Source organism: Leptodactylus fuscus, chromosome 3, assembly GCF_031893055.1.
Source record: "Leptodactylus fuscus isolate aLepFus1 chromosome 3, aLepFus1.hap2, whole genome shotgun sequence".
In the NCBI taxonomy this organism is placed as follows: Eukaryota; Metazoa; Chordata; class Amphibia; order Anura; family Leptodactylidae; genus Leptodactylus; species Leptodactylus fuscus.
Genome location: NC_134267.1, coordinates 187,536,238 through 187,549,903, shown reverse-complemented (window position 1 = coordinate 187,549,903; position 13,666 = coordinate 187,536,238). Strand labels below are relative to the sequence as shown.

The following is a 13,666-nucleotide window of genomic DNA, read 5'->3' as shown; positions in this document are numbered from 1 at the left end:
GGTGCACAGCTGCCTGAGGTTGGCTTGACATTGTTAATGTGTGTCTAAACACAGGGATTTTTATTATATCAGAGGGACTAATATTCAGGTGTCTAATAGTTTCTCTGAACGGCATGCAATCTATAATTAAAATCAGGCCTCTTTGTCAGGCTAAGTGGGGGCAGTTTCACAGCTATGAATCCTCCCCAAACACATCTTCCTCTCGGCAGTGAGAGGAAACAGAAGGATATTGAGAATGACATAAATGAAAAGTGAAAAGACAATTATACCCAATTACACACTCATCAGCCTGGCTCTAGCACTGAGAGGGCATCTTAATAGGCAGAAAATGAGATTTTAATGGCACAAAGGGGAGCAAAAATAACGACTTGCGTCTCTTCCCTCTCCTCTACGTGAGGTTACAATCTTGAGACGGCTATAACTACTCTCTGCTAGACAGTGATAAATCTGTGAAAATATAAAGTTCAAAGACTTGGAGAGTTAAAAAGGGTGCACAGTCAAATGCGATGGAATAAACATTACTGCCTATGGGCAAAAAAACTCATAAAACCTCCTTTTTCTAACAGTAAGTGTAATTAACTTTCACTGCTTTCTTTCTACTGCATATTAGCAGGAAGCCTAAACTTTCTGGCTTTTAACACACAGTAGGACTGAATGGCTTTAAAATGGAATAATCATCTTTTTCCAATGTTATGGTTGTCCATAGAAGAGGCCGAAATTTACTTTGGTAATTAATTGGACTGGCCGGGCAGAAATGTCTACACATAGAGACCAGGCTTCTTCATCTCGGTATAACACATTCATTTACACTTTGAAGCCTAAAAGTCAGTAAAATAGACAAGGATAAAGAAATTACAACCAAGTGTATGTATATTAGTCTGTATAAAGAGAGAACTTAATGGAAGTAGAGTCTTCTAAGGAACCTCAACTATCTCTGCTCAATAATTCACATTTTTGTTATTTTTCTTGCATATTTTCGGAATAGTGAATGTCCACCCTGAGAATTGAAGTTCTAGATCGGCTTCTTAAACCGGACAATTAATATTATTTAATGATTTCCGATAGTGTTTGATGTGCAGAGACTGAGAAGGCTCATATTTTCATGATGATATAAAACCACCTGCAGAGGTCATTAAAGTGATGGAGTGTTCCCTCTGGTTTACTCATCAGCATCTGGGACACAGAGAATACTGAGAAGTCAGCCCCCACTGGGGGGATTAAGACCTGGGACTTCGAAATAAGAATAGGGTTTCAGTTGTCATTGGGTTTGTTTTTATTTTCAGTCCACATCTACATTTGGCTTTATATGAAACCACTATTAATGGCTATGGGAAGAAAGGGGCAAGTGTCATGGGTTTTCTTATATATATATTGAAGCTTCTATAGATTAAGCATATTATGTTTATGTGCATTCTACAAACTGACCATGTAGTTGATGCTGAAAGATCTAAACGGATAGGCTGGATACCATATGTTACATGCTTGTATTTCCCCTACAGTAGTTTTTCATTAGATGCCATATATGTTGTAGTGAATTCTCTATGATACGACTACCTACATGTAGTTGCCCATAAGTAGGACCCAACACTATTGGTAACAACTCTAGACAGCTCTTTTTGTTGAGTTTCAATCTGTTATTCTATCTGGTAATAATGCATTTAGATGTTTCCTACATGTATATTCTGTATATTCTCTATATTCTGTAAAGCAATATGGACACTGGTTCCAGTGATGGGGTGGTGAGCATTAGATATACTTTTCATAGTACAGTTTGAAGTCAGTAAATGGGACCTTCAAGAAAGACTATACTACGCTCATAGCTGCATTGGTATTTTGGTTCTTTTAGTTTGATTCAGGACCCAAAAAATGGGAAGACAGTCCTTCAAATAATAGACAGCAATGGATCCAGAAGCTTCCTATTGATTATAATGGGGTCTGTTGGGTGTCTGCTATGCCGGACTTTTCGTCCAGGATTTCTGCCAGATACTGTGCTAGAGACCCAGAACTGAGAGTCCAATGTATATGTATTAACTGTATTTCTTCCTTTAAAATGACTCTGCTCACTATAGAACAGTTTACTAAGTGGTTATTGGTATAATAAAAAGTCATTTAATAACCTGAATTAATTTCCATTATACTGTCACATGGTGCGGAGCAGGCGTCTTGTAACCTTTGCCTGGAATAGCTCTCAGGGCATGCTCTTCCATTCCTGTTATGTCACCTCATTTATAGTTCAATATATAAAGCTAATGATTTTCTGTTGCCCATTGACACTTATTTTGGATGATTTGCACTGGGAACGTGGCCTCCACCTCTTAATATGTATAACATGAGCTCTTGTAGAAGAAGCACAAGTATGTCGTAAAACTCAATTCAGATAAGAGCAAGAGGTGACAATTTAATTAAAGTATCCAAGAGGTTCCAAAGCTTCAATGGTTCTTATTATATTATTATATTATATTAAAATGATAATCATAGGTCTTATTGTTGAAGCTGAGTGATGCATTAGAGGGATGGTTTTGCGGAGAACCTCTACAGACACATTGTCCAGTAGTACAATAAATGAATTTTCCGGCGCTCTAAGAGTATGCTTCCAAAATGTAAGTTTATTCCGAGTAAAAGACCTTCTTCAGTGTGTCTGAAAAATTATACAAAATATAATACATATATAATACTAAGTCAAAAAAATAAAAAATAAAATTAGAAGAGTTAAAACACAAACAATAATATAGTAGTATAATGCCATGTACACATGTACAGAAGATGGCTATGGTGTATGCAATCACCAAGGAATAGTATAACATATAGGGGTATTAGACAATACATAGCCAGAAGAAGCTTCCGGTGTAATGATAAAGAAACCAATGGCACAAATAAGGTATGGACCACAATAAGACCATGTACATAATGAGTATTGGTACAAAGTGAACAAAATCAAGTATCAGGGTAAATGATACACATGAATACATAAATAGGAGGATGGGTGCTCAGCTTGCTAAACAATAACATGTAGCCTAATGTAATATAATATCCTAAAAAATCTTACCAGTAGTAGGAAGAGGAATAGGAAGCCAAAGTAGATAGATGTGGAATCCTAGTAGAGGAGTGTGAACCAGATGCCAAGAAAGATTGTCCATTTAAAGGGGTATCGGCGCCAAGAGCCGTTAGACCAGGAGCCTCGCCCTAAAGGGGGCATGGCCCCAAGTCCAAGAGCCCCCGGCGCCCCCCGACAAGGTTAGGTAGGTAGGCAATAATAAGGTCCATTGGTGGTATATAGTGGTAGAAAAACATTTTGTAGCTAGTCAGTAGCACTCCAGGAGTCCGTGTGGATAAGAAAAGGCTCACTTCCGTTTTGCAATCATAAAACTGGAAGTGAGAACTTGAAAGGCATCAGACTACGAATAACAAGCAGGGGATAGGAATAATGAGGGGGGAATGGAAGGAGAATGATGAGGGGAACATATACAGGGAGTAAAGATAAAAATAAGGAAAATAGAAGAAGAAGAAAGTGGTTGCGTTCCGCTGGATGGAGGTGCGTTTCACCGTAGAATGCAAACCGGAAGTACCGTAAATAGAGAGAAAAGAATACAGGATAAGAATGGAAAAAAAGTGAAAATAAAGGGAAGGGATGAAGGAATCTAGGGAAAGTAAGGAATAGAGACAAGCAAAATGATGAAAGGAAAAACATAGTACATTAGGAAAATAAGATAAGAAAGGATAAGATAAGAAAAAGGAAAGAAAAGATGGGTAAGAACGGAAAATGATGGGATCTAAAGTAGAAAGACAAAATGGACCAAAGAAAGAAAGAAAGAGAAGAAATAAAAATTAGAGCGGAATGTCAGAAGATAAAAAAGTCCAGTAGACTGCCTGGGCACCAATGTATTCCTCCTAGTAGACTAACGGTTCTGAAAAGGAAAAAGAACAATGTATGAGTATAATAAAATAAAATCAACAAAAGCTTTTGACATCATAATCACGAATTAATCTGCGAGGTTCCAAGGTCTGAAATTTGTGAATCCAAAAAGCCTCTCTATATTTCAGAGTTTTCACCCTGTCACCACCTCTCCTAGCTCTAGGGATGTGTTCTATTACCTGAAATCGTAACTGGGATACTGAATGTTTTGCCTGGTAGAAGTGAAACGGTATAGGTAGTAATAAATTCTTGGTACGTATTGTGCTCTTGTGTTGGGATATGCAATCACGGATGGTTTGTGTAGTTTTGCCAATGTAGGCTAGCCCGCATGGGGCATTTGATCATGTATACGACAAAATTTGTGTCACAACTGAAGTATTCTTTAATTGGGAATCTTTTGCCTGTGTGTGGGTGTATGAGATGATTGCCTTTCTGAATGTGGTTGCATTGTGGACAGTGGAGACATGGGAAGGTACCAAATTTACGTGTCTGAAGGAAAGTCTGTCTGGGTAGTCGGGTGTTGGAGCCGAGGTCGGCTTTCACCAGTTTGTTGCGGAGGATGTCAGCCCTCCTAAAACAGGAAAGAAATGGTTGTGTAAATGATTGTATGTCTGGATGTCTTTGTTGTAATAGTGGCCAGTGTTTCCGGATAATCCTGTGGATTTTGTATGAAAAAGGGTGAAAAGTGTGGATGAATGGGATGCGTATGGAGTTGTTGCATTGTGGTCTCTGTGGATTTGTTCTATTGAGTGTAGTAACACTTGAGGGGTAACCTCTCTCAGTGAATTTAGCACGTCTCCTGTAATCTGATGTTCCTGCGTGAGTCGTCGGAAACGATCCGATTCACCCATTGGTACTGAGACCATGGTAGAGATAATTTCGTGGACAGTGGGTGATAACTTGAATAGTGTAATAAACTATTCCGGTCCATTTTTTTTAGTAAAAAGATCTGTCTGTAGGGAACCATTTGTTTCTTTAATTACTGTCATATCAAGAAAATAAATTTTGTGTAATTCATAATGTATGGTAAATTGTAGCTCCTCCCAAACAGAGTTAAGGAATGTCTGAAACTGAAGTAAGGAGTCCAATGGGCCCCCCCATATGCAAAAAATGTCATCGATGTATCTTTTCCAACATCGGCAGTGTGCTGAAAATAGCTCATTAGTGTACACGTATCTTTCTACAAAGAAAGACATATATGCGTTAGCATATGGAGGGGGCCACATTGGACCCCATCGCGGTACCTTGAACCTGTAGAAAGAAATCATCCTGGAACATAAAAAAATTGTTGGTTAAAATTAATTCTAATATTGTCATGCAAAATTCAATAGTTGATGGAGATTTGGCTGACCATTCTAACAGGGTGCGGGTAGCTGTTAGGCCTTTCTGGTGTATAATAGATGTGTAAAGGCTATTTACATTGAATGTGATGAGCCAATAATCTTGTCCCAAGTAAGGTAGTGATCTAACTTGTTTGAGAAAGTCTCCAGTATCCAGTAAAAAGGACTTCGTGGTTTTGACTAGAGGGGTAAGAATCTTCTCTAGGATTATGACTAGTGGTGACAAAACCGAATCAGTGGAGGCCACAATGGGCCTTCCTGGTGGATTTTCTAGTCGTTTATGACTCTTTGGGAGGACATAAAAAACGGGTATTATGGGATATTTTTTCAAAAGAAATTCATGTGTTTTGCTATCAATGATATTACGGTCAAGAAACATGTCTACAGTCGTCCTGATCTTGGTTACTATTGAGGTGGTTGGATTGTCAGGTAATTTACGGTAAACCTTAGTGTCAGCCAGTTATGTATGAATTTCCTTAACATATGCTGACCTATCCCATACTACCACTGCACCCCCTTATCTGCAGGTTTGATTATTAAGTCTCGGTCATATCAAATCCATAGGGGATTTTAGAGACACCTGTTCTTCCTGAGATAGAATGGGGGGGGGGGGGGTGAGCCAGTTGCCTTTATCTATCTCGCTACAAACAGTTCTGACATCACTTTTGACTAGGTAGATAAAGGCCTCCAACGTGTGTGAGCCTCTTGGGGGTGTATATGAGCTCTTGTTCCTGAGACCTAGGGTAGTAATGTTGACAGGAGTTACTGCCTGTTTGTTGTGCTACGGGGCTTTCCTGGCTAAAATGAGCTTTCAAACGAATATTCCTAAAAAATCTTTCCAGGTCCATCTCCAACTGGAAAGAGTTAAATTTGTAGGCTGGACAAAATGACAAACCTTTTTGTAAAAGTCTGAGTTGAGGAGGGGAGAGGTTTTTTGAGGAGATATTTATAACTAGTGGAGTCTCATTACCTGAGATCGGGTCGTCATTCGCTCTTGATCTTCCTTGTTTGCATTGGCCCCCCCGCCTCGTCTTCCTCATCGGGGTAGTTTTGGATTCCGACCTAAAAAATTGGATGGGCCGGATCGATTGCCAGATAGATCGGGGACCTCTCCTGGGAAATCTTGAAAAACCGGATGTATCCTGCCATTTATAGATGTGATTGTTAGTGTAGTCTTCTGCATCTCTTAGGAACTTATTCCTTTTCTTTTGTTCTTGCTCCTGTCGGAAGCTGGATAAAGTTGAGTCCACTTTGTTCTTTAATGTGGAAATTTCTGGTTCAGTCAGTGTTGAACGTAACTGTGCCTCCATGCTCTTGGTGTTCCGTTATTGATTTTTGTAGATAATCAACCGTTAAGGTCATAAGATCCAGAGAACATTTATTGAGTATCTGTTCAAATAATTTGCAATACTCTTTGTTCTCCCGAAAGATTGTAGGGTGAAGATGGGATCTTAGGCCCCTTGGAATCCTCTGCATCTTAAGATACTCTGTGAGGATCACACAGTGTAGCTCATGGTTTAAGAGGGTTCTGGATACCTTTTCGTAATCTCTGGAACATAACTCCGTGGGGGCGATATGTAAAAAAACACCTGAGGCTGTGGTTCTGGCTATGATGTTAGCTGTATCTTCAGTATTGTAGAAAAATGTGTTCGTGGACATAATTACCGGTGCTCGGTCAAGGAGACGTATGTCTTGTGGATAATGAACCTTCACTCGGTAGTTTAAGCTGGTGCTCGGAAATGGCTTCTCAAGGCCATCTTAATACAATAAATGAATTTTCCGGCACTCTAAGAGTATGCTTCCAAAATGTAATTTTATTCAGACAAATACACAAACGTTTCGGTCCAACTAAAAGACCTTCTTCAGTGTGTCTGAAAAATTACACAAAATATACAAAATATAATACATATATAATATTAAGTCAAAAAAATAAAAATAAAATTAGAAGAGTCAAAACACAAACAATAATATAGTAGTATAATGTCATGTACACATGTTGTACCAAAAGTACAGAAGATGGCCTTTTCCAAGCACCAGCTTAAGCTACCGAATGACGGTTCATTATCCACAAAACATTGTCCAGTAGTGTCATACAATTGTCTGTCTAGTTGTAAGAAAAAAAATGGCCGCCTGCATGGTATTTATCATTATCTCTTTATATTAAGGAAAGTTATCCACAGACTTCACATAAGAAATACTAGATTTGGGTAGGTATTTCTCCAAACTGATAATTTCTGGGATATTTACTCAAAAATGTTCAACCTTGTTCACCATCAATCCCAAGATTAAAGTCATTTGTCCTTTTGGATAACAGTTGATTTGCCTACCCTCTTCCCAGAATGCACTGCTTGCCTACAACACTCCCTAGACCAAGTATTGCTATCCCTAAGGAGAAACAGTACCCTCAGTCAGAAATAGAAAACCCCTTGAGATTGATAAGCTAGAGTCCTATAAATGTTTCTATAGTCTATGTTAGGCCTAAATTTTCAATGTCTATTTGTAAGTCTCTGACTCCCCAACCGGTGTTCAACGTCATCGCTAACAGATACAGATTCTCCATCTTGAGGTATGTTCCCGGGTTTCCCCACATATGCATTTGCTAGACAGTGATTTTCTAATGAAGAGGATTAGCTGTTTAGCCTGAGAAATCCCATAGAGGTGTAGGCCAGATTAAATACACATGATGGAGATGTCCTTATAAAAGTATGAGGGATAGAATCTGCCACAACTTGATTCATGCCCGTGTGAACACGACTAAGGAATTCACAGCCATTCTGCGCAGCGGGAATAGCACAGAGCAGGTGGCACCATTTTTCTTAGAACCGGGCCTGCATCTGTTTCCCATCACAATAGAGCAGGGCTCTGGACATCTTCAGGACAACGTGTCCGGCTTCCTGTGGAGAAAGCTTCCGTAAATTACACGCTACACATGTGTGAGGGTCAAACATGGACAGAATGCATAAAGTTAGTGTTAACCCCTTTTATGCTGGCAGGTAACAAACCCCAAAAAAGGTAAAAACAATGAAATATGAAATGCATATGGGAAAGAATCTGGATGAATAAATTATAATTTACATATGTAGGCCACACACAGAAGAAAGACTCTAATGTTCAGCCAACTTTCATAAAGCAGAACGTGGCCTGTATCTGGTAAACCAGTGGCATGGTTAGAATATCCGGCCCCTACTGATATCATTGGGTACTTTATGAAAATGTCTCCTTAGAAATGGATCTCATTTTACACCATTGTGGAACAATAGTTGGAATATAGTGGAATTCTTGAAGGATTGTTTTTACATTGAATTCTCTAGATTTTTAGGTAGAAGACTAATAATGACTATAGTAACATTGCCCTTATAACTCCATTTGTTCATTGTACTACAATGTTACTTTGTATGTTCTTCTGAACCATTTCTCCAAAGATAATGATCTGGAAATAGTGTTGAATTGTCCTAAGAATGGTCCTAGAGCGTATCCTAAGTGCAGCCCTTCAGTGTAGACTCACCACTCGATGACATTTTTTAACTATTTGGTTTCCATGTGGTTCTGTTTTGAGGGAACAATGTTGAGATGTGTTGGCCTATTATATGGTTTGCAATGGGATCCTTATTACATTATACATGTCTTTAGGAAAATATATTCACTATTAACTCAGTTACGGATGCTGGCAATTTTGAGCAGGGCTGATAGCTTTCAAGTGTGTGAGAGATTTTTACCAAGGTCTGCCTCTGCAAACACTGATGCCTGATGTTTTTTTACTGTGGAAATGAGAGCTTCTTTGGAACCGGAAACAAAACGATACTCACTAGTTTAGTAAAAGGGATTAGACCGAGGTGACCGTGCCCTTCCCTTAGTTCTATGTTTAGGTGAAAAGGTCAAGACAAAAAAAATACAGGGGTCCGAGAGCCTGGGGCTACTTCCCTTTTTTAGCTTTCAAACAGACATATGCAGGAAAATCAAATTATTGGGATGTTAATTCAGTGCAGGTAGATTCATGGAGCGCTAGAGTTCAGTGCAAGAGGAAAGGGGTTTTTTGTGGACTTCTTTGGGTTCATTCGGCGTGCCTTCAATTTTTTTTTTTTTACATTTTTTTAAGTTCTTAAATATTTTATCTGTTTCTAGTTTTATCAATAGAGATAGAGATAACATGTTATCTCCTAAACCTACAGACACCATTCTTAGTTGTCCCACAATCACCAACTTATCACCTATCAATAGGATAGGTGATACATCTCTAATTACTGGAAACCCCACTGACAAGGAGAATGGAGGTCCTGTGGCCACAATTTTAATGGCGTGGTAGTTAAGCATGTTCACCACTGCTTATTTTTATTTCTATAGGGTAGATGAAGATAACCAAGTCAATACTCAGCTGGCTTTGTTAGTGCCATAGTCTTTAAATAGAGTTGAGACCATCATGCTGCTGATACAGGGGATAGGTCTAGTGTTTTTGTGAATGGGTTTCTAGTGGTGGGACCACCAGAGATCAAACACTTATTAACTATTATGTGGATAGGTGTTAAGTTGTGAATGGTCGCCAACCCCTTTGACAGCAAAATCAGTGACTTTGACTAACCCAGGACCTGTATAGAGTTGGACAAACTGTACAAATGGTATGTGGACACGTTCTTACGGTAGTGTCTTTGCATCATTACTAGATGGAACATTGATTACTATGTTACTAATAGAATTTTACTATGAGTATTGTGGTAGGGGTCTGTATTATATTTTACATAACTGAGTTCATATATATATTTAATGGTATTCATCCGGCTGTATCATGTATCCACATATGATATCAAGTGTACAATATACTAAAATGACTATTCTTTCCTACAGGTAATGGGTCTCCTTACTAATCATGGTGGTGTGCCTCACCAACCTCAGACTGACTATGCCTTATCACCATTAACTGGAGGTCTTGAACCTAGTACTGCTGTGTCAGCAAGCTGCAGCCAGAGACTAGAACACATGAAGACGTTGGATAGTCTATCAACATCTCAGTCATACTGCCCACCAACCTATAGCACATCAGGATACAGTATGGAGCCCGTAGCGGGATATCAATACAGCCAGTATGGACAGAGTAAGTATACTTAATAAGTCAGTAATCTGTGCCATATAGTCAGGCTTTTACTCACTAAATACTCAGAAGCAGGAAGTCTTTAGCAATCTTCAGCATCAAATTTGGAAGGTCACAGATTATCTCCTAAGCTTGAAGTATAGTTTAACTGTTTCCATTCATGCAGGGGACTCGCTCCCTTGCTATGAGTTGACTTTTTTTCTATCAGATAAAGTACAAAACAAGAAACATTGTGGCTTCCAACAGAAGGTTGATGACTCTCCCTTTCTCACTGAGTCTCTTTTGTCTCCGGTGCCCGTTGATTGTTCTCTGAAAAACATCTGTTGCATAATTATTTGCTTAAGTGATGTCAAAGACATCTTGAGGTGATTACGTGCCGAGACATGAGACCTGACCGCCATTAGGTAAAACAGAAGGTTTTGCCCGACATGCAGTAACCACGGGCATGCCCCATATTAAAAACACATGTCTTTAATCAAGTCAGTTCAAGAGTCATTAAAGTATATGATCACATATTCTGAAGAGTTTGTCAAACTTGTCCCGGGAATAAAAATATTAGCCCTATTCTTTGATATCCCAGTATTACATGTGACAGTGTCAACCTATGGTTCAGGCTGGCTTTTAAAGTGAATTGGTCTTAAGTCTTCTAAACCTTTCTCTCCGTTTCCTACAGGTGCCTTTCATTATCTGAAGCCAGATATTGCATAGAGTGACTGTCTCTCCGATGGTGTTAGAACCGGAGGTTTGGACTAGATGGATATTCTCATCAATTAGCAGCACCAACTGGAGCTTGACAAATAAGTAGATGATAAGGACTTCTTTTATGGAAGTGAAGAGGATAATGAGAACTATTATAACTCAGCTGGCCGTGTAGGGAAAAAGTTTGACATCCTACCATCCTCCAGGAATGACTTATCTAAAGACTGGGCAACTGGTCCAAGTGTATTGCTCAACAGAGTTCTTCCTTGGAAGTTAGAGCTTTCCTGGGTTCCTACAAGAAGCCGCACTCAAGCCGATTGAAAGAGCTGACAGAGAAGAAGGAAAAAGTTGAGGAGTTCATTTAAAGAGATTATTTTTGATTTTGTACCCCAGTTAGTAGCAAAGTGATGAGACAGCTGTTAAAGCGGAGCCTTTCTATGTCATACCCGGCCACATAAGAAGCACAGAGCAGGGAATATACAGAATTTTGTGCCACATGGGCTTGGTCGTGGGGAAATGCTCTCACTTTACCGCTCCATTTGACTGTATAGATAACATTCCACGTTACAGATACAAGCTTCATCATCCAGTTGTTATTTAGGGTTGACGTAAATAGACAAACAAAGTCCAATGTTTATTAAGACTTTTACTAGGATTAACACCCAGCATTTAAGAACTGGCAAATACATTTGGCGTGAGAAATAAATAACTCAGAGGGGGAACGCCCAGCGCCAAATTCTGACTGAAAGACATTGATTTCATGGCTGTCAATCAACGTGCAATAACATACCTCACTTCAACATCCCTTTCATGTCTTGCAAATACAATGGGATTGTATTTTTCCGCAAGTATATTCATTTTCAAAGAAATTTCTGAACCTCAATTTGACATTTTCTACAAGAAAGCCACTTTTTCTATTTTATAATACAGTAAAAAGGCATTCCACCATTTTGTCTGTTGTATGTTTCTATAATACAGTGGTATGCCGTCTGTTTTTTCTTTCCAAATCTTTGATCTGAAAACTCCGCATGTCTTTGCAGGGAACAGTAGGCAAGGCATGATGGGGCCTGTAGTTGAACCTACAATTCACAGGGGCTTTAGCTTGCTTTAAGTTATTTTGATTTATTTTGACCGGTTTATTTGTAGGGTTATATAAATTGGTAGCGTCAGGTCAGCCTCTAAGCTACAACCAATACTGATCATTGGGATAATTGGAAATTATACTTATCTTTGTATAAAGCTCCCTTTATATTGCCCCCTTTAATCAATGAAGGTATTTATCCAAGGTCTGAGCCCTATAGACATAAGAGAAAATTGGCCAACTCCACCAACTTTGCAGGATAGGGAAACTATGCTGTGTATTCGGGCGTCCTGGCTTTATCTTAACAATATAAGGGAGAGAAAGGAGTCAACATAATAACTCTGCTTATGTCCAATACTTTGATTCCTGAGTGGAGGTACCTGGCAGCGACTGGTTCTCCATTTCCCATTGAGGGCACCGAAGCACATAGGGCAGGAATATAGCTGTTTGCCAAACAACTATTCAGCCAAAAGTTATTGGAGGTTTATGGGCATCTTAAGCTGAATACACTTTTTTGTCCCTGTGCGGGACATGGGGGGGCGGTACATAGGAATTTCCGGAACACCAAAGATAGAATCCCTGTGTCATGCTCCACCCCCTTAGGCACTGCAATAGACAAACCATAGTCTATACGTTTTGCCTGTAGGACCCCTTTCATCGGCGGTATTCATAACACACAGAGAATTTTCTTTTCAACATCATTTACACCTTGCCCATCTGAGAGGCAACAGAAGCCTGTCCTGCCATTCTAGAAATGCCATATTTATCAGGAATTTGTAGAAATAAAACTTTTAGAAAAATAAAAATAAGAAAACATGGGTTAGCCTATGATGAACTGCTTTCATTGCTAGATGGGAATGCAATAAATAGGGTTACATGATTGTCTTATATTGAAAATGTAAAAAAAAAAAATGCTAGGTGGTTGAAAAAAATTACAATCTTATTTATTTCTTCGTTTTCTTGACAAGTGAAGCGAGGTAGAGCACAAAATACATTCCTTCAAGAATGATGGGTAATTCATTAGGGATCTAGCTAGGATATGGTTAGTGATGAGATCACGCTTTCGTCTTAGAGGTGATGGAAGAAGTTAAATTTTATCTGTGTGTAGTCGGGATTTCCGGCAACAGATGCTGCAATATGTTTCATGTAATAAAGTGCAGTAAATATTTACTATTTATAATAAAACCATTATAAATACAGACAATGAGAAGTTGTGTTATTACTGACCATGGCCGTGTCAAGATATCAAAAGATTATTATTTGGGTTATTCTAATGTGCATGGACAATACACAAAGTGATATAATATTGTGTATAATGATATAATGCAGAGATAATAAGAACTCAGATGTTACAATATGTGAACAATACACATAGTGATGCCACAGTACAGACATAATGCACAGTGATGTCGCAGTACAGAGATAATGCACACAGTGATGTCACAGTACAGAGATAATACATATAGTGATGTCACAGTACAGAGATAATGCACACAGTGATGTCACAATACAGAGATAATGCACACAGTGATGTCACAATACAGAGATAA

The 13,666-nt window shown here is 38.9% G+C and overlaps 1 protein-coding gene across 2 annotated transcripts in view; it reads left to right on the top strand.

The window, feature by feature from the left end:
* Nucleotides 1–13,268, top strand: part of PAX3 (paired box 3) — a 69,996-nt gene extending 56,728 nt beyond the window's left edge. For both annotated transcript variants that reach the window (XM_075268885.1, XM_075268884.1), the window contains exons 8-9: nucleotides 10,093–10,339; nucleotides 11,010–13,268. In XM_075268885.1, coding sequence (XP_075124986.1) covers nucleotides 10,093–10,339; nucleotides 11,010–11,044 — 282 coding nt within the window. In that variant the 3' untranslated portion in view covers nucleotides 11,045–13,268. The remainder of the gene's footprint in view (nucleotides 1–10,092; nucleotides 10,340–11,009) is intronic.
* Nucleotides 13,269–13,666: the final 398 nt, after the last annotated feature.